Source organism: Anomaloglossus baeobatrachus, chromosome 2 (assembly GCF_048569485.1).
Source record: "Anomaloglossus baeobatrachus isolate aAnoBae1 chromosome 2, aAnoBae1.hap1, whole genome shotgun sequence".
NCBI lineage: Eukaryota > Metazoa > Chordata > Amphibia > Anura > Aromobatidae > Anomaloglossus > Anomaloglossus baeobatrachus.
In genome coordinates this window covers 174578961-174601571 of record NC_134354.1, presented here as the reverse complement: position 1 = coordinate 174601571, position 22611 = coordinate 174578961, and the positions used below count along the sequence as shown (strand labels likewise).

At 50.8% G+C, this 22611-nt stretch overlaps 1 protein-coding gene across 1 annotated transcript in view; it reads right to left on the bottom strand.

Annotated features, from left to right (window-relative positions):
* The window catches only part of WWC3 (WWC family member 3), a 233001-nt gene that overhangs the window by 3455 nt on the left and 206935 nt on the right, over positions 1–22611 (bottom strand). The window contains 5 exon segments of the mRNA XM_075335493.1: positions 400–527; positions 7529–7759; positions 8710–8802; positions 11836–12000; positions 22449–22611. Of these exon segments, the coding sequence (XP_075191608.1) occupies positions 400–527; positions 7529–7759; positions 8710–8802; positions 11836–12000; positions 22449–22611 (780 nt within the window).

The window sequence follows — 22611 nt, the reverse complement described above, 5'->3', positions numbered from 1 at the left end:
AGGCACTATTGTGAACACAAGGTATTTGAGAGAAACCTTGCTTCTCAACATAATATCGTTGTGGCCAATAATGAACATGGGTAAACCACCCCTTTAAATTCGACCCTAGAAATAAGTAATATGATTAACTCAGAAGTTACAAATACAGAAAAACTACATTTCTGCATAGTGAGGGAGATGACCGGACGGGCAAATGATGACAGTATTATACTAGTGCAGCATCTAAAGAGATCTTGGCTCTGTAGGGATTTAGAGTATTCAAATTGTTACTTGGCATGGTTTTTGAAAAAGAGTAGAGTGGTTGACGCCTACTATTACATAAGCTGCTACAGAAGTAATATACCTGGATATGATATGTATTTTGTAGATTTTACTAGATTCTTAAAATGCTCATCTTACCTGAAGGTCTGCACCTGTAAAGGTTCCTTCTGGTTTCGACCACGCAGCTGGAATATTTCTTTAGAGGCTTTCTTCAGCATTTTCTCCGCTGCTTGTTCTTGGTGCTGCTCAAGTTTGGTCTGTCTTGTCTGGTTATCAGATGCAAAAATACAAAATATACTGTCAATAGCAATAGATCAACAATCTTAAAACCAACCCCTGAAAGGTATAAGGCCTCATTCAGATGTTGTTCACATGTCTGTGTATGGAATGCTCTGCACAAAATCATGGAAATATGTCCAAGTTTGATCCAAGTCTTGTATTAAATTCACTAGTACAAGTCTTTGGGTCCCTGAAAAAAATTGGTCAGCGCTCAGATGCCATCTATTTGCTGTCTGGTTTTCACTGACATTTTGATAGGAGAAGCTTGAGAACCTTCCATATTTTTTTTTATTTAAGAGAATCTAATGACACCACTGACCAAATTTTGAAGAAACGCTGATAGAACACACTGGTGAAACTTGGACCGTACAAGAAAAATCACTAGTGTAAATAAGCTCTAAGCCCAATGTTCGAAAAAAAGAGAATTTTGTTTACTTACCGTAAATTCTTTTTCTTATAGTTCCGACATGGGAGACCCAAACCATGGGGTGTATAGCTACTGCCTCCGGAGGACACACAAAGTACTACACTAAAAGTGTAGCTCCTCCCTCCGAGCATATACACTCCCCGGATGACAAATCCAACCCAGTTTAGTGCCAAAGCTGAAGGAGGACATCCACCCATAAGTAGAGATAGAGTAAAACCCGGAATAACCGGAACTTCTGTCTACAACAACAGCCGGTGAAAACACACGGAACAAGAAAACTGCCAACAGGCAACAGGGAGGGTGCTGGGTCTCCCATGTCGGAACTATAAGAAAAAGAATTTACGGTAAGTAAACAAAATTCTCTTTTTCTTTATCGTTCCTTATGGGAGACCCAAACCATGGGACGTCTCAAAGCAGTCCATGGGTGGGAAATAAACAGAAACCGAGAAGTAGGCGAAACCTAACTTCACAAATGGGCGACAGCCGTCCGAAGGATGCGTCTGCCCAAGCTCGCAGCTGCCGAAGCATGAGCATGCACTTGGTAGTGCTTCGAAAGAGAGTGCAGACTAGACCAAGTGGCAGCCTGACAGACCTGCTGAGCCGTAGCCCAAGAGGCACCGACGGCTCTGGTCGAGTGCGCCTTAATCCCCGGCGGGGGAGGCATCTGAGAACATTGGTAGGCATCGGATATGGCCGACCTATTCAATGAGCTGGGGTCGGTTTAGAAGCCGAGAGACCCTTGCGCTGACGTGTGGTCAGCACACAAGAGAGGTGCACCGCCTAAGAAACATAGATCCGGAGCGTCCGCACCAAATCTAAAGCATGCAACGCTTTCTCAAAGCGATGCATAGGGGCCGAACAAAGGGAAGACAATGAAATGTCCTGGTTAAGGTGGAAAGGAGACACCACCTTAGGGAGAAGGCCCGGAGTTGGACGGAGAACCACCTTGTTTTGGTGAAAAAAAACAAAAAGGGTGACTCCGAAGAGAGCACAGTCAAATAAGAGACTCTCCTGAGAGAAATTATGGCCACCAGAAAGACCACTTTCTGTGAAAGACTAAACAACGAAACCTCCCTAAGAGGCTCAAAGGGGGGTTTCTGTAAGGCCATGAGGACCAGAGTAAGGTCTCAGGGATCCAGAGACCGCCGGTAAGGCGGAATGATGTGAGATGCGCCCTGCATGAAGGTGCGCACCTGGGCCAGTCGGGCGATATGCCGCTGGACCAATGCTGACAGAGCCGAGACCTGTCCCTTGAGGGAATGAGGGACAGACCTAGCTGCAGGCCGGACTGTAGAAAGGACAGGATGGTCGGCAAGGAAAAAACGGCCAAGGAGCATGGCCGGAAGAACGACACCAGGACAGGAAAATTCTCCAAGTCCTGAGGTAAATCCTGGCCGAGGAAGACTTCCGAGCCTAAGTCATAATGAAGATGACCTCGGAAGGAATGCCTGAAGCCGTAAGGATTCAGGGCTCAAGAGCCACGCCGTCAATCTGAGAGCCGTAGAATTGTTGTGGAAAACGGACCCTCTGAGAGAACGTCTGGCCGGTCCGGGAGATGCCACAGCACCTCTACGAACAGACGGAGCAGGTCTGGGAACCAAGCTCGCCTGGGCCTGGGGCGATGAGTACGACCCGACGGCGCTCCATTTTGATCTTGCGCAGGACTCTGGGCAAGAGAGCTAGAGGGGGAAACACGTAGGCCAGACGGAACTGGGACCAATCTGGAACCAGCGCGTCCGCTGCCAAGGCCTGAGGATCGTGGGAGCGAGCCACGTAAACCGGGACCTTGTTGTTGTGCCGGGATGCCATTAGATCCACTTCCGGAGTGCCCTGCCTGCTAAATTGACCGGAACACTGCCGGATGCAGGGCTCACCCGCCGCCATCCACGGTTTGACGGCTGAGATAATCTGCCTCCCAGTTTTCTGCGCCTGGGATGTGGACTGCGGATATGGTGGACTTGGAGTCCTCCGTCCACTGAAGGATATGTTGAACTTCCAACATTGCTAGGCGGCTGCGAGTCCAAGGACTACAGCCCTGATTTCTAGCACATTGATCGAGAGGGCTGATTCGGACGGAGTCCAAGTGCCCTGTGCTCGGTGGTGGAGAAACTGCTCCCCAGCCGGATAGACTGGCATCCGTGGTGAGAATCACCCAGGACGGGGCCAGAAAGGAGCGTCCCTGGTACAGAGAGAGGGGCCGAAGCCACCACTTAAAGAGAGCTCCTGGTCTGTGGCGACAGAGCCACAAGTCTGTGCAAGGAAGAAGTCCCTTGCCCCAACAGCGGAAAATGTCCAGCTGCAGGGGACGCAGATGGAACTGGCAAGGGGAACCGCTTCTATTGACGCCACCATCTGACCCAGCACCTGCATGAGGTGCCTGATGGAATGACGGCGGAGCCTCAGCAGAGAGCGGACCGCCAGATGAAGAGACTGCTGTTTGACTAAGGGCAGCTTCACAAGTGCCAGCAGAGTCTCGAATTGCATCCCCAGGTACGTAAGTTCCTGGGTCGGGGTCAGAGTGGACTTGGAAGCATGGCGAGAGTGAGCGAGACACTCCGCTGAGAGTGAGCGAGACACTCCGCTGAGAGTGAGCGAGACACTCCGCTGAGAGTGAGCGAGACACTCCGCTGAGAGTGAGCGAGACACTCCGCTGAGAGTGAGCGAGACACTCCGCTGAGAGTGAGCGAGACACTCCGCTGAGAGTGAGCGAGACACTCCGCTGAGAGTGAGCGAGACACTCCGCTGAGAGTGAGCGAGACACTCCGCTGAGAGTGAGCGAGACACTCCGCTGAGAGTGAGCGAGACACTCCGCTGAGAGTGAGCGAGACACTCCGCTGAGAGTGAGCGAGACACTCCGCTGAGAGTGAGCGAGACACTCCGCTGAGAGTGAGCGAGACACTCCGCTGAGAGTGAGCGAGACACTCCGCTGAGAGTGAGCGAGACACTCCGCTGAGAGTGAGCGAGACACTCCGCTGAGAGTGAGCGAGACACTCCGCTGAGAGTGAGCGAGACACTCCGCTGAGAGTGAGCGAGACACTCCGCTGAGAGTGAGCGAGACACTCCGCTGAGAGTGAGCGAGACACTCCGCTGAGAGTGAGCGAGACACTCCGCTGAGAGTGAGCGCTGACAGTCTGCACTGGATGAAGCCCTGACTAGAAGGGCGTCCAGGTAAGGAATCACTACCAACCCCTGGAGGAGCAGAACCGCAACTGGTGAATACACGAGGGGCCGTGGCTAACCCAAGGGGAGAGCCACGATTGGAAATGTTCCTCTCCGATTACAAAACGTAGCCAACGCTGGTGGGAAACTGCGAATGGCACAAGCAGAGAGACATCTCTGATGTCGATGGATGCTAAGAAATCTCCTTGGGTCATTGACTGATCGCAGAGATTTCTGCAAAATTGCCGCACCTGAACATGCTTGTTGAGAAGCTTTGAGATCCAGGTCGGAAAGCACCGTCCTTTTCGGGGACTAGGAAGAGATTTGAGTGGAAATCTCAGAACCGTTCCCAGTCGGGAACTCTTACAATTACTCCATTGGCCTGCAAGAATGCCACGGCCTGTGAGAAGGCGGCGGCCTTGGAGCAGGGGGGAATTGTCAGAAAAAAATCTGTTTTGTAGCCGTGAGAGAGGGAAACCCACACCCACTGATCGAAGACGTGTCGCAACCACACGTCGCCCAAGAGGGAGAGCCTGCCACCGACCAAGTACGTTACTGGCGCGGCCAGATAATCCAGCTCCTGCCGACTTAGGACACGGCTTCATGCGCCAGTTGGTTTACGGACCTTGGCTGAGTTAGTGGACGAGGCCGAGGGCTTAGAGGACGACCAGTTAGAGGAAACGAAGGGAACGAAACCTCGACTGGTTCCTGCCCTGGAAGGTTTCCTGGGTTGTGGCATGGAAGTACTCTTCCTGCCAAAAGCTTCCTTAATAATTTCATCCAGTTGTTCACCGAATAGACTGGTCCCAGCAAAAGGGAGTCCAGCAAGGAACTTCTTAAGAAGCCTCTGCCTTCCACTCTCGAAGCCACAGGAACCTGCGGATAGCGAGGGAAGTAGCCGAGGCCACCGCAGTGCGGTGACAGTCTCCAGCAATAGGATGAAAAGACTGAAGCCTGGAAGTTAAGGTAACCAAATCGGGCATAAAGGCCCTGGTGAGGGAATGCATCTCCTCCCGAGAAGCAGAGATGGCTTTGAGAGCCCGCACTGCTGCAAAAGATGGGGAGAATGAGGCCTGGCCAGAAGGACAACCTGGCGGACAGTGGGATCCTCAGAGAGGAGCCGTCAGCCACTGATACAACTGTCCGGGCTGAAAGTCTAGACCCCGGAGGGTCCACCCTTGGTGAATGAGCCCACTCCTTGACCACCATTGGTGGAAAGGGGAAACAGTCATCAGAACCACGCTCTGGGAAGCGTCTGTCAGGACAGGCTCTGGGCTTGGTCACAGTGACCTGAATGCTGGAGTGGATAAGGAACACACTCCTTGTACTCCTAGGCAAGGTATACTGATGCTTTTCTGCCAAAGAGGGGTGCTCCCCTAAAACAGGCGGATTGAGGTCCAGTACAAGTATAATGGACACAATCAAATCATTAGCATCTGCGTCACTTTCGGACAGATCAACAGGGTACACGGAGAGCGTCCGAGCCCCCAGTAAGTCAGAAGTACGCTTAAAGCGTTTGTCAGGACAGGCCCTGGGTTTAGTCACAGTGGCCTGCTCTCTTAGGTGAGATAAACTGGTGTTTTTCTACCCGAGAAGCCTGTTCTTCTGACACTGGAGGGTTAAGGTCCAGAACGGAGTTAATGGACGCTATCAAAACGCTAACATTTGCATCACCATCGGTATCAATGGGGTACATAGACGAAGCGTCTGAGCCCACAATAAGGGCATACTCCTCGCCTTGCGACTCGGCCCGTGAGGCAGAGCCGTGGGACAAGGAAGGAGAGGAGTCCCTGCATCTCCGTTTAGGAGGACGGGGTCTGGGATTAGGTGAAACAGACTCTGTGAGCTCTGCAGAGCGAGCTGGAGCAGCAGAGGCACCCTGAGAAGGGGGCTGATGCATGCTTAGCAGCGTCCGAGACAACTGTCCAATGGAGTCTGCAAAGGACTGGGAAATAGCATTGGAAAAAGATGCTACCCAAGCCGGGGGTGCAGCCTGGGGAGCTCCCGGCTGAGGCACCACCACATTAGAACAGGCATTACAGTGTTGGTCTGCAATACGAGCTTGCATGCAGAGTATGTCCTTGGAGCCTTGCTCCTAGAGTGAGACATGCTGCTGAGGAGGAGGTTCTATAATAAAGAATTAACTCCTTCAGAATGCCCTGAAAGTGTGTAAAAGTGTACAACCAGAGGTTGTGACTTATCAGACCGCTATTATGTGTGCCCTCCGTACCAAGCCTGGACCCCCAGCCAGATATTCACTCCTTCTGCAGAGCGACCAGCGTACTAAGAACGCTGAGAAAATGGCGCCAGAGGGGGGGGGGGCGGGGGTTAACCCAGGAGCGGGAATCGGAGGGCTAAGGAGATGTACAGGGGAGGAATCATCTCCTCAGAGAGGAGTGTTCTCCCCTGTGCAGAGCGGCCGGCGGGCGGCGCTGCAGTGTCCCCCTGCATGACTGACATGCAGGGGAACGAAACGAAACTAGGCCGCGGCCTAGAGTTATGCATGCGGCCGAAAATCAGGCATTATCGGCGCGGTTCTCAGTAAAAACCGCGGAACCGGCCGGAAACACAGTAAAAAGCAGCATTATTAAAGTACATCACTGTCCCCCCCAATAAAAGTGCCCCACACTGCAGAAGGACCCTCTGAATAACGTCTCTATACTTAGCTTTGAGACGCAGGGCCCAGTCCCTGGGTGGGGTGGGGGTTCAGTGCTCCGTCCAGCAGGGTCCTGCAAAAGGGCTGCGGATGGAGGCCGGTCTCCTGCAAGGCAGTGAGAACCGTGTTGGCTCTAACTTCAAGCCAGAGCCCCTAAGGGATGGTGAAGGAGCGCGGCATGAAGGGCTCCTGCCCTGAAGTCAACCTTAACAGCACCGCCTCCAAGGGGGTGAGAAGGGACATGCCGGGAGTCCAGTGGACCCGCTTTTCTTCCAAATCTTTAGAAAAAATGAAAAATCAAAAGAGGATGCATGTGTGTGTGTGACCTCCTGAACACAAAGCATGAAACTGGGTTGGATTTGTCATCCGGGGAGTGTATATGCTCGGAGGGAGGAGCTACACTTTTAGTGTAGTACTTTGTGTGTCCTCCGGAGGCAGTAGCTATACACCCCATGGTTTGGGTCTCCCATAAGGAACGATAAAGAAAACAATGGTCAATGAACAATTTTCCACGTTTGATGGCAGATAATTTTGTTTTTGTGCTTAGTATATTGTTTTCAATAATTCTTGTTATGGTATTGATCTCATTATCTGGAGGGTTGAAAATATGAAATCCAGTCCATTACACCAGGCACCTTGGCTGCAAATTACCACTACACATGACGAAGCTTCTGTGATCATGTGATACGAATAAACAATACACAGAGTTAATTTTTTAAACTGAACGTCGATTAAATAAGATTTACCTGTCTTTCTGCCTCTAAAAGCAAATTACGGAATCGATCGTCACGCAGAACCCACTGGGGAAGCTCACTTTGGCCTCGAAGCTGAACCTCCTCCAGGCGTTGCCGGAGCTCTTTAAGAACATTTATTTCCTCATTTAATTGTCTCTGCTTTGTTCTGGAAGCCTGAAGATCCAGCTCCAGGTCAAGAGATGTCCTTGCCATGATCTCTGCCATGGAAGACTGACAGGCTTGCTGTAGAAGGGAAATAAAAAAAGCATTGTGTGTCAAGTGTGAAAATAAGAAAATAATTCCAATAACTACCGTATTTTTCGGATTATAAAACACACTTTTCCTCCCAAAGATTTGGGAGGAAAATGAGGGGTGCGTTTTAAAATCAGGATATAGCTTACCAGAAGATGAATTAGCAGGGGGGCTGTCTGTGCGGCTCTGTGTGCCGGAGGCCGGGTGCATGCCGGAGGCCGGGTGCATGCCGGCAGCCTGTCTGTGTGGTTGGGTGGCTGTGTGGCAGGTGTCCTAGTCTGTACGCGGTCCCGGCTTCAAATGATGGCACCGAGAGTCAGCGCGCGCGCAGTTGAAGCTCTTGGATGAGAGCCCATCTGCTGTGGATGCGCTGCTCCAGGCGCCATTTCTTTGAAGCCTGGACTGCGGACAGACTGGGACACTCGCCGCACCGGTCTGCTTCACCACACAACCACCACAGCTTCCACTGCCACCAATGACCCGCTGCTGCCACCACAGGCTCTGCCTCCTATGACCCTGTTCCATCACCGCTGCCACCCCGCTCCGGTAAGACAACACCAGTATAAGACTGACCCCATTTTTTTTTTTTTTTTTTTACCTCTAAATTTGGGGTGCGTCTTATAATCCGATGCGTCTTAGAAAATGAAAAATACGGTATTTTAAAGCATCATCAAGTACCTAGCATCATCCTCCATACTTAATTCATCCATCCATCTACCCATCCCATTTACCAATATTATAAAAGTACTCTAAAAATGAAGGCGATGCCTGCACATGTGAACATTTGAATCCTTAATTCTGTTCCAAACTACTGAAGATCATGTATCGCCCTATGTAAATCTGACAGATCCTAGATTAGAAAGTTCTTATCTAGACAAGGCCTAAGGTGCTAACGTTAAAAAAAAAAAAAAAAAAAAAAAGCATCAACATTAGCCTCATACCTGTTTATAGCGTAGTGTTCGCCTTTCCAGTGTATTTCGGATGAAAGGTGATTTTCTTGGTAATGTTGAACTATCGCTGTCACTTCGATATAACTATATAAAAAAACAAGATCACATTATACATGGCTTCTTTGTGTGCCCAGTGTGTACAAGCTAAACAGCTGGGTGCGGAGGGCAATGCTACAGTATAGTGGATAGATCTGATAAAGGTTCGTGATGGCAACATATTCTACATTCCTCATTACCTGTGTGCTATAAGCTGGTAGCTCAAGTTTAAAATATGAAGGATGAAATTCAGAAGGGGAGAATATCGAGTAAAGGAGCCATCTTCCCACACATATGCATGCTCCTCTCCTACCAGATGAGTGTGCTTATCTATTTAATGTTTAAAATGCAGTGTACCACTGGTATACACTTCTGAGAATGGCATATCACTTAGAACAACAAAAGGACTGAGCATTAAAATCCTACACGCCCAATCCTTCCCTTCCCCAATACAGTCTGCCAGGTTAATGTGGAGGGGAGACAACAAAATCATTGAGTTCAATAATATGTATGGGATTCTGAGATACAAACATAATTAAGTCAACGAAAGAGAAGAGCATGAACACATTGACAACTCTTCCACTGCCTTGTTATTTCATGAGTAGGCAAATAAAGGTACATAAAAATGTACAGGACTTCGCAATATCACTTTTTATAGATTCAATCTGAAAAAACAATGTCAGGTGCAAAAATCATCTAGCTGAACAGATAAACGTAAAGCACAACTCCAGAGTTGATTTTTTTTGTATTGCATTCCCAGAGTGGTGCTTTAAAGGGAACCTGTCAGCAGAAATGTCCCCTAAAACCTAACAGATTCCCCCTCTGCAGATCCTGGGCTGCATTCTATAAAGGTCCCTGTTATGATTGTGCCCACTTTCTGACCGAAAAAAAGTGTTTATAAAGTTGTACCTTTTTGGCTTCTGATTCTGTAAATCCGTCACGGGGGCGGGCTGCCTGATGGCCGTTATTCTGCCCCCTGGTCCTGTATGCCGCCCCCATCGCTGATTTCAATACTTCTGGACGCCGCCCACTGCTCCAGCCATCCCCGCGCATGCCCAGTGCCCTAAGCAACCGCCCATAATCGCGGGACCGCGCTTTCGGTGTAGTCACTGCTCCGCGCTCTTCCCATCTATTTCCTGCCTCGGGGCAAGATGGGAAGGAGGCGAAGTGAGGTCAGCAGCAGCGCGCTTGCGCAGAAAGAAGCAGGCCGAGGGGGAAAGCGCGGTCCCGCGATTATGGGCGGTTGCTTAGGAATAAACATCACAGCACCGCCCATAATCTTAACCCTGCGTGCACGTCACCAGCGGTGACGCTGGGCACAGTGCTCATCCCCGAGAGATGGGCACTGGGCATGCGTGGGGATGGCTGGAGCAGTGGGCGGCGTCCAGAAGTATTGAAATCAGCGATGGGGGCGGCATACAGGACCAGGGGGCAGAATAACGGCCATCAGGCAGCCCGCCCCCGTGACGGATTTACAGAATCAGAAGCCAAAAAGGTACAACTTTATAAACACTTTTTTTCGGTCAGAAAGTGGGCACAATCATAACAGGGACCTTTATAGAATGCAGCCCAGGAGCTGCAGAGGGGGAATCTGTTAGGTTTTAGGGGACATTTCTGCTGACAGGTTCCCTTTAAATCTGAGTCCCCTGTCCCCTATCTTAAGCTCACTTGCCACAGTCTTCATCCGTTTCTAACGTCACTCTTGTAGGTCTTTAATGATTTGTGACCTGCTGGCAGCTGCAGTGTTACATGGAGTGCGCCGGAAGTTACAAATCAATAAACGTCTATGAGAGCCTAGTTGTGGCCTCATTCTGGCTCTCATAGATATCCATTGAGACCCTGTGATGCAACTTCTGACTTACAGCCAGTCAGAAGTTACAAGCACAAGATGGCACCAAGGAACCAAAGAAACGCCGAAAAAAAATGAAAATGCCGGAGGCTGAGTAGAAGACCGGAGTCAGGGGATATAAATTTAAAGCACCACTCAAGCACCGAAAATAATAATGTAACAAATAGAAAGTCACAGAAAAGAATGATCGTAAACTATATAAAGTACATACGTAGTGGTAATAATACATGCTCACTTAGAGAAACCCACCCAACAGCTGCTTCGCATCAAGTCTTACCAAAGGGACAAAGGCCACCATGAGGTTCAGTATTACAGGGAATATTTTCCGCTACAATAGTCAGTATCCGATGGAGTATAAAGCCATAAAAGCCTCTGTATACTGTTTTTCAAATTTGAGAAAAAATAACAAAAATACAATATATTCAGCTCACCAGTCTCGGTGTCTAGATTCCACTTGGGTCGGTGCACGGTATCCATGGTTGGTGTCCACAGCTGTCACAATCATTGGAAAGGAGGAGGGAAGGGAAACATATCCAACACCATGTCTTCTAAAAAAAACTTCAAATGTATTAATTCCAAGTAAAAAAAAAATCTTATATGGACTAAAACAATCTCTCCATATGTCTTATAGTGTCTTACATGTTTCAGAGAAGAACTCCTTAATCATAGGCAAATACATTATGATTAAGGAGTTCTCTGAAACATGCAAGGCGCTATAAGGCATATGAAGAGATTGTTTTACTCCATATAAGAAAAAATGTTTTACTTGGAATTATTAAATTTTAAGGTTTTTTTTAAAGACATGGTGCTGGATATGTTTCCCTCCCCTCCTCCTTTCCAATGATTTCAAATCTGAGGCAACAGGCCTCGTGCACCTGTATGTGTACTACATTATGGCTCTGCTAGGAAGTTACATAGAGCCGTGACACGCCATGTGCAAGAGGACTAAATAGAAGAATAATTGGCAAGCCAGAGAGTAAGAAAGCTCATGTTTCTGCTTCTGTATTGAATTTCATTACTGAGTGATCAACAGACGAATGTAGACAACAGGGTGAAATGTCTGAGCGTTTACACAGAAATCCAGCAATGTAGGAACTGTGTATAGCCAATTATTTTAAGAATGAGCAAATTATTGTTAAAATTTAAATTAAAATAATATTTTAACTGAAGGACATCAAATCATTTTCCATTACATTATATATTACTTTTATTTACTTATCCATCCAACTTACTCTGCAAACATACTGATTCCGCGCTCCTGGAGAAAAGGTCTGGGAGCGGACAATTGTGCTGCTACGAACAAAAGGAGACCCGCGAGACCTGCGGCAGGACCTCTCCTTTTTCAGAATAGTAACATCTTCTGGAAAGACGTCTTCTGTGTTGGTCTCTTTATCTACCTGCAATGAGAAAAAAGAAGGGAATTTTGTTTACTTACCGTAAATTCCTTTTCTTCTAGCTCCAATTGGGAGACCCAGACAATTGGGTGTATAGCTACTGCCTCCGGAGGACACACAAAGTATTACACTTAAAAGTGTAAAGCCCCTCCCCTCTGCTATACACCCTCCCGTGCATCACGGGCTCCTCAGTTTTGGTGCAAAAGCAGGAAGGAGGAAACTTATAAATTGGTCTAAGGTAAATTCAATCCGAAGGATGTTCGGAGAACTGAAACCATAACCAAGAACAATTCAATCTGAACAACATGTGTACACAAAGAAAACAACAGCCCGAAGGGAACAGGGGCGGGTGCTGGGTCTCCCAATTGGAGCTAGAAGAAAAGGAATTTACGGTAAGTAAACAAAATTCCCTTCTTCTTTGTCGCTCCATTGGGAGACCCAGACAATTGGGACGTCCAAAAGCAGTCCCTGGGTGGGTAAAAGAATACCTCGATAAAAGAGCCGTAAAACGGCTCCTTCCTACAGGTGGACCACCGCCGCCTGAAGGACCCGCCTACCTCAGCTGGCATCTGCCGAAGCGTAGGTATGCACTAGATAGTGCTTCGTGAAAGTGTGCAGACTCGACCAGGTAGTCGCCTGACACACCTGCCGAGCCGTAGCCTGGTGCAGCAATGCCCAGGACGCACCCATGGCTCTGGCGGAATGGGCCTCCAGCCTGAAGGGACCGGAAGCCCAGCAGAACGGTAGGCTTCAAGAATTGGTTCCTTGATCCACTGAGCCAAGTTGACTTGAAAGCCTGCGACCCTTTACGCTGGCCAGCGACAAGGACAAAGAGCGCATCCGAGCGGCGCAGGGGCGCCGTACGAGAAATGTAGAGTCTGAGTGCTCTCACCAGACCTAACAAGAGCAAATCCTTTTCACATCGGTGAACTGGATGAGGACACAACGAGGGTAAGGAGATGTCCTGATTGAGATGAAAAGGGAATACCACCTTAGGGAGGAATTCCGGAACCGGACGCGGAACCACCTTGTCATGGTGAAACACCAGGAAAGGAGCTTTGCATGATAACGCTGCCAACTCAGACACTCTCCGAAGTGAGGTGACTGCTACTAGAAAAACCACTTTCTGCGAAAGACGTGTGAGCGAAATATCCCTCACGACAAACCCTTTTCCAATCCGGATTGAAGAAAGGACAGAAAAGTGGGCAAGGCAAATGGCCAGGGAGAAAAACCCCTGAGCAGAGCACCACGACAGGAATATTTTCCACGTCCTGTGGTTGATCTTGGCGGACGTTGGTTTCCTAGCCTGTCTCATAGTGGCAATGACCTCTTGAGATAATCCTGAAGACGCTAGGATCCAGGACTCAATGGCCACACAGTCAGGTTGAGGGCCGCAGAATTCAGATGGAAAAACGGCCCTTGAGACAGCAAATCTGGTCGGTCTGGCAGTGCCCACGGTTGGCCGACCGTGAGATGCCACAGATCCGGGTACCACGACCTCCTCGGCCAGTCTGGAGCGACGAGGATGGCGCGGCGGCAGTCGGCCCTGATCTTGCGTAACACTCTGGGCAACAGTGCCAGAGGAGGAAACACATAAGGAAGCCGAAACTGCGACCAATCCTGAACTAAGGCGTCTGCCGCCAGAGCTCTGTGATCTTGAGATCGAGCCATGAATGTTGGGACCTTGTTGTTGTGCCGTGACGCCATTAGGTCGACGTCCGGCATCCCCCAGCGGCAACAGATCTCCTGAAACACGTCCGGGTGAAGGGACCATTCCCCTGCGTCCATGCCCTGGCGACTGAGAAAGTCTGCTTCCCAGTTTTCTACGCCCGGGATGTGAACTGCGGATATGGTGGATGCTGTGGTTTCCACCCACAGCAGAATCCGCCGGACTTCCTGGAAGGCTTGCCGACTGCGTGTCCCACCTTGGTGGTTGATGTAAGCCACCGCTGTGGAGTTGTCCGACTGAATTCGGATCTGCTTGCCTTCCAGCCACTGCTGGAACGCTTTTAGGGCAAGATACACTGCCCTGATCTCCAGAACATTGATCTGAAGTGAGGACTCTTGCTGAGTCCACGTACCCTGAGCCCTGTGGTGGAGAAAAACTGCTCCCCACCCTGACAGACTCGCGTCCGTCGTGACCACCGCCCAGGATGGGGGTAGGAAGGATTTTCCCTTCGATAATGAGGTGGGAAGAAGCCACCACCGAAGGGAAGCTTTGGTTGCCTGAAAGAGGGAGACGTCCCTGTCTAGGGACGTCCGCATCCTGTCCCACTTGCGTAGGATGTCCCATTGAAGTGGACGCAGGTGAAACTGCGCGAAAGGGACTGCTTCCATTGCTGCCACCATCTTCCCCAGGAAGTGCATGAGGCGCCTCAAGGGGTGCGACCGACCTTGAAGGAGAGATTGCACCCCTGTCTGTAGTGAACGCTGTTTGTCCAGCGGAAGCTTCACTATCGCTGGAAGAGTATGAAACTCCATGCCAAGATATGTCAGCGATTGGACCGGTGTCAGATTTGACTTTGGAAAATTGATGATCCACCCGAAACTCTGGAGAATCTCCAGAGTAACGTTGAGGCTGTGTTGGCATGCCTCTTGAGAGGGTGCCTTGACCAGCAGATCGTCTAAGTAAGGTATCACTGAGTGACCCTGAGAGTGGAGGACCGCAACTACTGTAGCCATGACCTTGGTGAAAACCCTTGGGGCTGTCGCCAGGCCGAACGGCAGTGCCGCGAACTGAAGATGTTCGTCTCCTATGGCGAAGCGCAAGAAGCGCTGATGCTCTGGAGCAATTGGTACGTGGAGATAAGCATCCTTGATATCTATCGATGCTAGGAAATCTCCTTGAGACATTGAGGCGATGACGGAGCGGAGGGATTCCATCCGGAACCGCCTGGTCCTTACGTGTTTGTTGAGCAGTTTTAGGTCCAAAACAGGACGGAAGGACCCGTCCTTCTTTGGAACCACAAACAGGTTGGAGTAGAAACCGTGACCCTGTTGCTGAAGAGGGACCGGGACCACCACTCCTTCTGTGCAACCGCCGTACGGCTCGCAGAGTCCAGGACAGCATTAATAGCGTAGGACGCGAATGCCGACGTTTGAGAGGTTATGGACGCCACCTGCGGCGCAGACGTACGTGTGAGTGCGTCAATTTGCGCCTGACCAGCTGAGATAGCTTGGAGTGCCCATACGGCTGCGAATGCCGGAGCAAAGGACGCGCCGATAGCTTCATAGATGGATCTCATTAGGAGTTCTATCTGTCTGTCCGTGGCATTCTTGAGCGTGGACCCGTCAGCCACTGCTACTGCTGATCTAGCCGCCAGTCAAGAGACTGGAGGGCACCTTATGACACTGAGCCCGAACGTTAACAACGTCAGAGGAGAATGTGTTATAAGACGTTTAGTAAAACGCTTGTCCGGGAAGGTGTGCTTCTGTACAGTATCTGTGAAGCCGTTAGAGCCACGTCCGGACAGAGTCCTGGGTTGCGACCTCCGCCCCATCCTCTAGAGGGTCCTCAAACTGAGACCCTTGAAGAAGTCGGGGAAGATTCCAAGCAAGGCTGCTTAGCCGGACTGGGACTGCGGTTCGTGCCGGAGTACCCCACGTCATAACTAGAGGCCACCCCAGGAACATGCTTCGTCGCAGACCGACAGAGGCCTGGGGCGATCTCGCAGTGCCCGGGGCCTGTTTAAGGGACCGGTCTGGACTGCAAACTCCTAGTCTGTTAGCCGACCACTTGTCCATAGCCTGAGACATGGATAGGGAAAATGACCCAGAGAGTTTCTCAGCAAGCTGTAACTCTGTCCCTGCCGCTTGGACCGGGAACGCCGGCGAAGTTTTCATCATGGAAACTCTGTCGCTGTTATCTGTGCAGTGCCTGTAATATAGGCGCACAAGAGGTTAAAATAAGCCAGTGTTTTGGCACCCTTACTCTTTAAGAGCAGACAACAGCCTGTCGTCCGCAGAGTAATCAGTGAGGGTATACAGCCAAAAACAATAATGCTGCCGAACAGTGAAATCATATAGATAGACACATATATATATATACTAGAAGGTGGCCCGATTCTACGCATCGGGTATTCTAGAATTTACGTATTGTGTAGTTCATGTATGATTTTTGTTATATATATATATGTTGTGTGTAGTTACCAAGTGTTTGTGTAGGCGCTGTACATGTTCTGGGTGTTGTCTGGGTGTGACGGGGGTGAGAGCGGTGTTGTATGTGTGTTGCGTTGTTTGTGGAGCGCTGTGTGTCTGTAGCGTTGTGTGTTGCGCGGTTTGTGTGTGTGTGGTGTGTTTTGGGGGGAGGTATGTTTTGTGCAATGTGTGTGTTGTGCGGTATGTGCGTATATTTGTGTGTGCCGCGGTGTTTGTGTGTTGGGTGTTGTGTGTGTGCAGCGTTGTCTGTGTGTGTAGGTGTCTGTGTAGGGCAGTTGTTTGTGGTTCCCAGTGTGTGTGTGTGTGTGTGTGTGGTGTGTTGTGCACTTCCCATCGTGCTCCATCCGCCATGCTGCGCACTCCCAAACGTGCACCATCCGCCATGCTGCGCACTCCCAAACGTGCACCATCCGCCATGCTGCGCACTCCCAAACGTGCTCCATCCGCCAGGCTGCGCACTCCCAAACGTGCTCCATCCGCCATGCTTCGCACTCCCAAACGTGCTCCATCCGCCATGCTGCGCACTCCCAAACGTGCTCCATCCGCCATGCTGCGCACTCCCAAACGTGCTCCATCCGCCATGCTGCGCACTCCCAAACGTGCTCCATCCGCCATGCTGCGCACTCCCAAACGTGCTCCATCCGCCATGCTGCGCACTCCCAAACGTGCTCCATCCGCCATGCTGCGCACTCCCAAACGTGCTCCATCCGCCATGCTGCACACTCCCAAACGTGCTCCATCCGCCATGCTGCGCACTCCCAAACGTGCTCCATCCGCCATGCTGCGCACTCCCAAACGTGCTCCATCCGCCATGCTGCGCACTCCCAAACGTGCTCCATCCGCCATGCTGCGCACTCCCAAACGTGCTCCATCCGCCATGCTGCGCACTCCCAAACGTGCTCCATCCGCCATGCTGCGCACTCCCAAACGTGCTCCATCCGCCATGCTGCGCACTCCCAAACGTGCTCCATCCGCCATGCTGCGCACTCCCAAACGTGCTCCATTCCCCATGCTGCGCACTCCCAAACGTGCTCCATCCCCCATGCTGCGCACCCCCCATTGTAATCCATCCCCCATGCTGCACCAGCATCAGCCTCTCTACCCGCAGCATCAGCCTTCTGTCCCCAGCATCAGCCCCTCTCTGTCCCCAGCCTCAGCCCCTCTCTGTCCCCAGCCTCAGCCCCTCTCTGTCCCCAGCCTCAGCCCCTCTCTGTCCCCAGCCTCAGCCCCTCTCTGTCCCCTCCTCTGGCGACACTCACACACACGATCGCATCCACTCACACACACGATCGCATACACTCACACACACCCGATCCCGACACTCACACACACGATCGCATCCACTCACACACACGATCGCATCCACTCACACACACCCGATCCCGACACACACACACCCGATCGCATACACTCACACACACAGACACTGACGATATCGCACATACGCGCTCACAGTCACAACATCCGGAGATACCACATGCTTCTGGCCATGTGATCCTCCGTCAGGTCCTGGAAGGTCACAACAGCACAGTATCGAGGCCGAGAAGCAAGGGATATCGCCGGATGCTGTGAGTGTGTGGATGCGATGTGATGTGTGTGTGAGGTGTGTGTGAGAGTGAGTGTGAGAGTGAGTGTGAGCTGATGTGTGTGTGTGTGTGTGTGCGTGTGGATCTTCCGCCGCTACAGGACCTCGATGCGCTTGTAACCATGCCAACGTATCCCGTCCCCTGCTCGCACGGGAGCCCACACCACTCCCGTGCGAGCGGGGGATGGGGGATGGGGGGGGGGTTGGAGTACAGTACTCACCCCCCTTAACAGCCGTGTCAGTTCGGGGAATGCGCGGGGGGGGAGAGGGGGGGGGGGGGGGGAGTACAGTACTCACCTCCGTGACAGCCCTGTCAGTTCGGGGAATGCGCGGGGGGAGGTGGGCGGGGCCAGAGCTAACGTGCGTTGCGTGAGGGGGGCGGGGCGTGGCGTGGCCGAATTGCCAATGCCTGCAGGGTGCCGGGGCGAGAGGCCAATCTGTGGGGGGGGCGGAGGCTGGGCGAGCGGCTGGCCAATCCGTGTGGGGGCGCAGCCTGGGCGAGCGGCCAATCGGTGTGGGGGGCGGGGCCATGGCGAGCCCAGCGGCCAATCAGCTTTGTGTCACCGTAAGGACATGTCACGGTGACACTGTCACGGTGACACAATTTTGGAGCATGACAGACAGACAGACAGACAGAATAAGGCAATTATATATATAGATATATATATATATATATATATACTGCGGCACCCAGGGGGTGACAACACCCTAGGAAGACCACCTTTGAAAAACTGGTGCCCCCCAGTGCTCAGTGAGGGGGAAGGAGGATAGCAACGTATGCTCCAGCACTCCCTACGTTATGATGCAGGTGTCTGCAGGAATCCGGTGGTCTATAGGGATCAGTGCGGGGGGGCGGAGGACAGCGAGGTGTGCTCCAGCCCTCACTGTCGGCAACCTACCGACCCTCCCGCCCCTCTCCCTGACTGGCAGGCTCAGGGGCGGGAGTGTTAACCCACTAGGCCGCAAAAGCCGGGGATTCAAGTAAAACCGCGGCCGGCAAACATGCATGGTCGGCGCGGTAGTCCCGGACAAAGAATGCCCACCGCAATCGCAGCTGCGTCTGAGGCCAAGGTGCTTCAGGCACCGTGCCAACGGGGACACAGAGTACCTGTAGCTGCAGGGTGTCCCTGACGATACTCCGTCTCCGGCAGGGGCTGCGGATGTGGCTTGTAGCCCTCAGATTCTCTGACCCGGATCTCCCTCAGCTGCAGCCAGAAGGTGTTGAAAAAACATGGCTGACGGCGTTCTCTGAGGAGGAGGGAGGCATGGGCGTGTTCACACAAAAGTGCGGGAATCTGGTGCCTCAGCGTGGGTAGTGAGGGGGGCGGAGGACAGCTCAATGTACTACAGCCCTCACTGTCGGCGTCACACCGACCGTCCCGCCCTTTTCCCTGACTGGCAGGTCTGGGGGCGGGAGAATCCCATACTAGGCCGCAAAAGCCGGGGATTAAAGTTGAAATCGCGGCCGACCGGCAGTGCACGGTCGGCGCGGTAGTCCCTGCAGCGTCTGTGCCCAAGGTGCTTTATGCGCCGTCCCAACGGGGACACAGAGCACCTGGAATATGCGTTACTAGGCAGAAGCCGGAGACTAGAGTGTAAGCGCAGCCGGCCACAAGCGCGGTCCCGGCGCACTAACACGCCCAGCAGTGCTGCAGCGTGTACGACACAAGCGCGCCATGCGCCGTCCCCAAGGGGATACAGAGTACCTCGCAGTAGCAGGGCCATGTCCCTGACGATACTCAGCTCCTGTCCAGCAGATTCTCAGGGGCTGCGGAGGGAGCACGGTCCCAGTGTCTAGAGACCGATTATGGATCCCACTTCACCCAGAGCCCTGCAGGGATGGGGAAGGAAAACAGCATGTGGGCTCCAGCCTCCGTACCCGCAATGGGTACCTCAACCTTAACAACACCGCCGACCAGAGTGGGGTGAGAAGGGAGCATGCTGGGGGCCCTATATGGGCCCACTTTTCTTCCATCCGAAATAGTCAGCAGCTGCTGCTGACTAAGTTGTGGAGCTATGCTTGCATGTGTGCCTCCTTCGCACAAAGCTTAAAAACTGAGGAGCACGTGATGCACGGGAGGGTGTATAGCAGAGGGGAGGGGCTTTACACTTTTAAGTGTAATACTTTGTGTGTCCTCCGGAGGCAGTAGCTATACACCCAATTGTCTGGGTCTCCCAATGGAGCGACAAAGAAATACTGTCACTTGAAATCAACTTTGAAGTCAATTTCAGGATGCATGACCCTCAAAGTTTATATGTGCAAGGGAACCGAGAAATCTGGTCAGTATATTTCAAGGGAACCGATCAGGTCAAAAATGCTATTAACTTGCATCTCTATGGTTAATGTGCAAGTTGAAAGCGTTCTAAAACTGCCCGCTAGCTGCCCGCCATACTGAAAGCCAGTCTATTGGAAGGAAATTAACTTTACTCCTACAGGCAGGCCCGGCTTTTCAGCCAAGGCGGAGCAGCAGGTTACAGTCACCACTCACTATGTGTTGATCGGTGACTGAAACCACTCCATGACCAAAAGCCGGAGGCTGCGGGGAGGAAAAAAGTTAATTTCCTCGCGGTAGCTGGAATTTCACTGCTGCTACCGGGCCGTTTTAGAATACTGTTTTTGCAGTGTATATATTAATTTACTCATGTTTTAGCATTGCTAATGAAAAACTTATTTGCGTAGAAAATTTTATTTCTGAAATGAGGAATATGAAGAACGTGACCTTTCAAATATCCACAAATTAGGAGAGCAGTCACAATGTCACGCTTTCATTATTAGCTCATAAACACTATAGTATTACATCTCTGTACAACCGCCGATGTATTAATATGGAAATTTAAGAGGCCGCACTGTCAGTTTTATGTATTTTTTTGTAATTCATACAAAAGGTGTATAGAGTTTTTTTCTGTGAAATTTATTTCATTACAAAGATTTTTTTGCCATAGAAACAATTTTATTCAGAGGAAAAAATGTCTGTAAAATGGCGACATACAGAGAATCCTTAAAGGGAACCTGTCAGATCCCCGATCCACCCGGAACCAAGAGCAATTCTGCGTGCATACTGCTAATCCCTGTCTAACTATCCCTGTATACACTAGCCTAGATAAAGAGATCTTTAGAAAAAGTATTTCTAAAGATCCTTTATGAGATGCTAATGAGCACAGGGACTAGTCGAAAAGGCATTAGTTCCTGCGCTCATTCTACCCTCTTAACATGTCACCACACCCACAGGAGCATGCCAACATGCTATTCAATGACCATTGCCTAGCGTTATAAGCGGTGACACAGGTACCTGTATCCATTGTCACCATTTCAGAATGCCGGGGTTAAGGTCAGTGCGCATGATCAGAAGTCCTGGCATTCCGGTCAGGCGCACTAGACCTCTCTGAAGCCGGGATGTGTACACCTGGCTTCATAGTGCACATGACCAGAAGTGCCGGACATTCTGATCATGCGCACTGACCCTAAGCCCAGCGTTCTGAAGAGGCTGACAACGAACACAGGTACGCTTGTCACCGCTGATGACGCTAACAGTTTCAGTTGGTCTTATATAATATTCTAACTTTGTGAGATAATGACTTTTGGGTTTTCATTGGCTGTAAGCCATAATCATCAACATTAAAGGGAACCTGTCAGGTGTAATATGCACCCAGGACCACAAGCAGTTCAGGGTGCATATTGGTAATCCCTGCCTAACTCCCAGCATCTAGTAGCATAGGTAAAGAGACCTTTATAGAAAGTATTTCCAAAGATCCTTTATTATATGCTAATGAGGCCAGCAAATTGCTGGTTGCAAGGTCATTACTTTCCTTGTCTAGTCGGTCCCTTTAGCAGGTAAGCATGCCCCTGTGGGCGTGCTAACATGCTAATGAATGGACAGCATCAGAGATATGGTCGTGCTCACCTCTGCCGCTACCGCACCAGACACTGTATTTCGGGTCAGTGGGCATCATCCCCAGACTTTTAGTCATGCGTACTATGAAGCTGGGTGTGCGGGTCCCGGCTTCAAACTCATGTAGTGTGCATGACTGGAAGTGCCGGCGACTTCTGATCATGTGCACTGACCCTATGCCCAGCGTTCTTCGGCGGTAACAACGGACACAGGTACGCGCGTCACTGCTGATGATGACGCTAGACAGTAGGCATTGAATAGCATGTTAGCACGCCCCTGTTAAATTGAGCAGAATATCTAAGTTCATGGGTGAAAACGAGACTGTTGTGCTATGTCTCTGACCACCTTGAAAGGGTTTTCTGGAATTAATTTTCTTTACTCCATCAGTCTGTGCTAGGTAAAATAATAAATAGACATTTCACTTACACTCCCAGGGTGCAGCACTGCCTCTGTAGCGGTAATGTCATGATTAGAGCGCACCTCGCCACTACAGCCTATCACTGAGCTCAGTGACATGTGTTGACTACAACGGTAGAGTTACTGAGCTCAGTGGTTGGTTGCAGCATTGATGTGTGCTGTAGTCATCACATCACTGCTGCAGTAAGTAAGCAAAGTCTGGAGTGGCAGCGATGGACTGGGGGAGAGCAAAGGACAGGTCTTTTGTTTTTCCATCTGCCTTTGCTGGGTTAAAACAAAGAGACATTCCTGAAAAACCACTTTAAAATACGATCAATCAAATAAATTGCATAGAAAAATATTCTGTGGCAGGTGATAGATTTTGACATCTTATACATTTGTTATTATACACTGAATCTTACCTTCAAAGGCTCGCTGTCATTCTTCTCTGAATCATACAGGGGTGCCTGCTCTGTACATATGGGTCCATGACTGGCCTCACCACAGATAGTCCCAGAGTAATGAGGACTCAATGGCGTACTGTTACTGTGACAGCCACTGTCGACAGAGTCGGCCTGCCAGCTC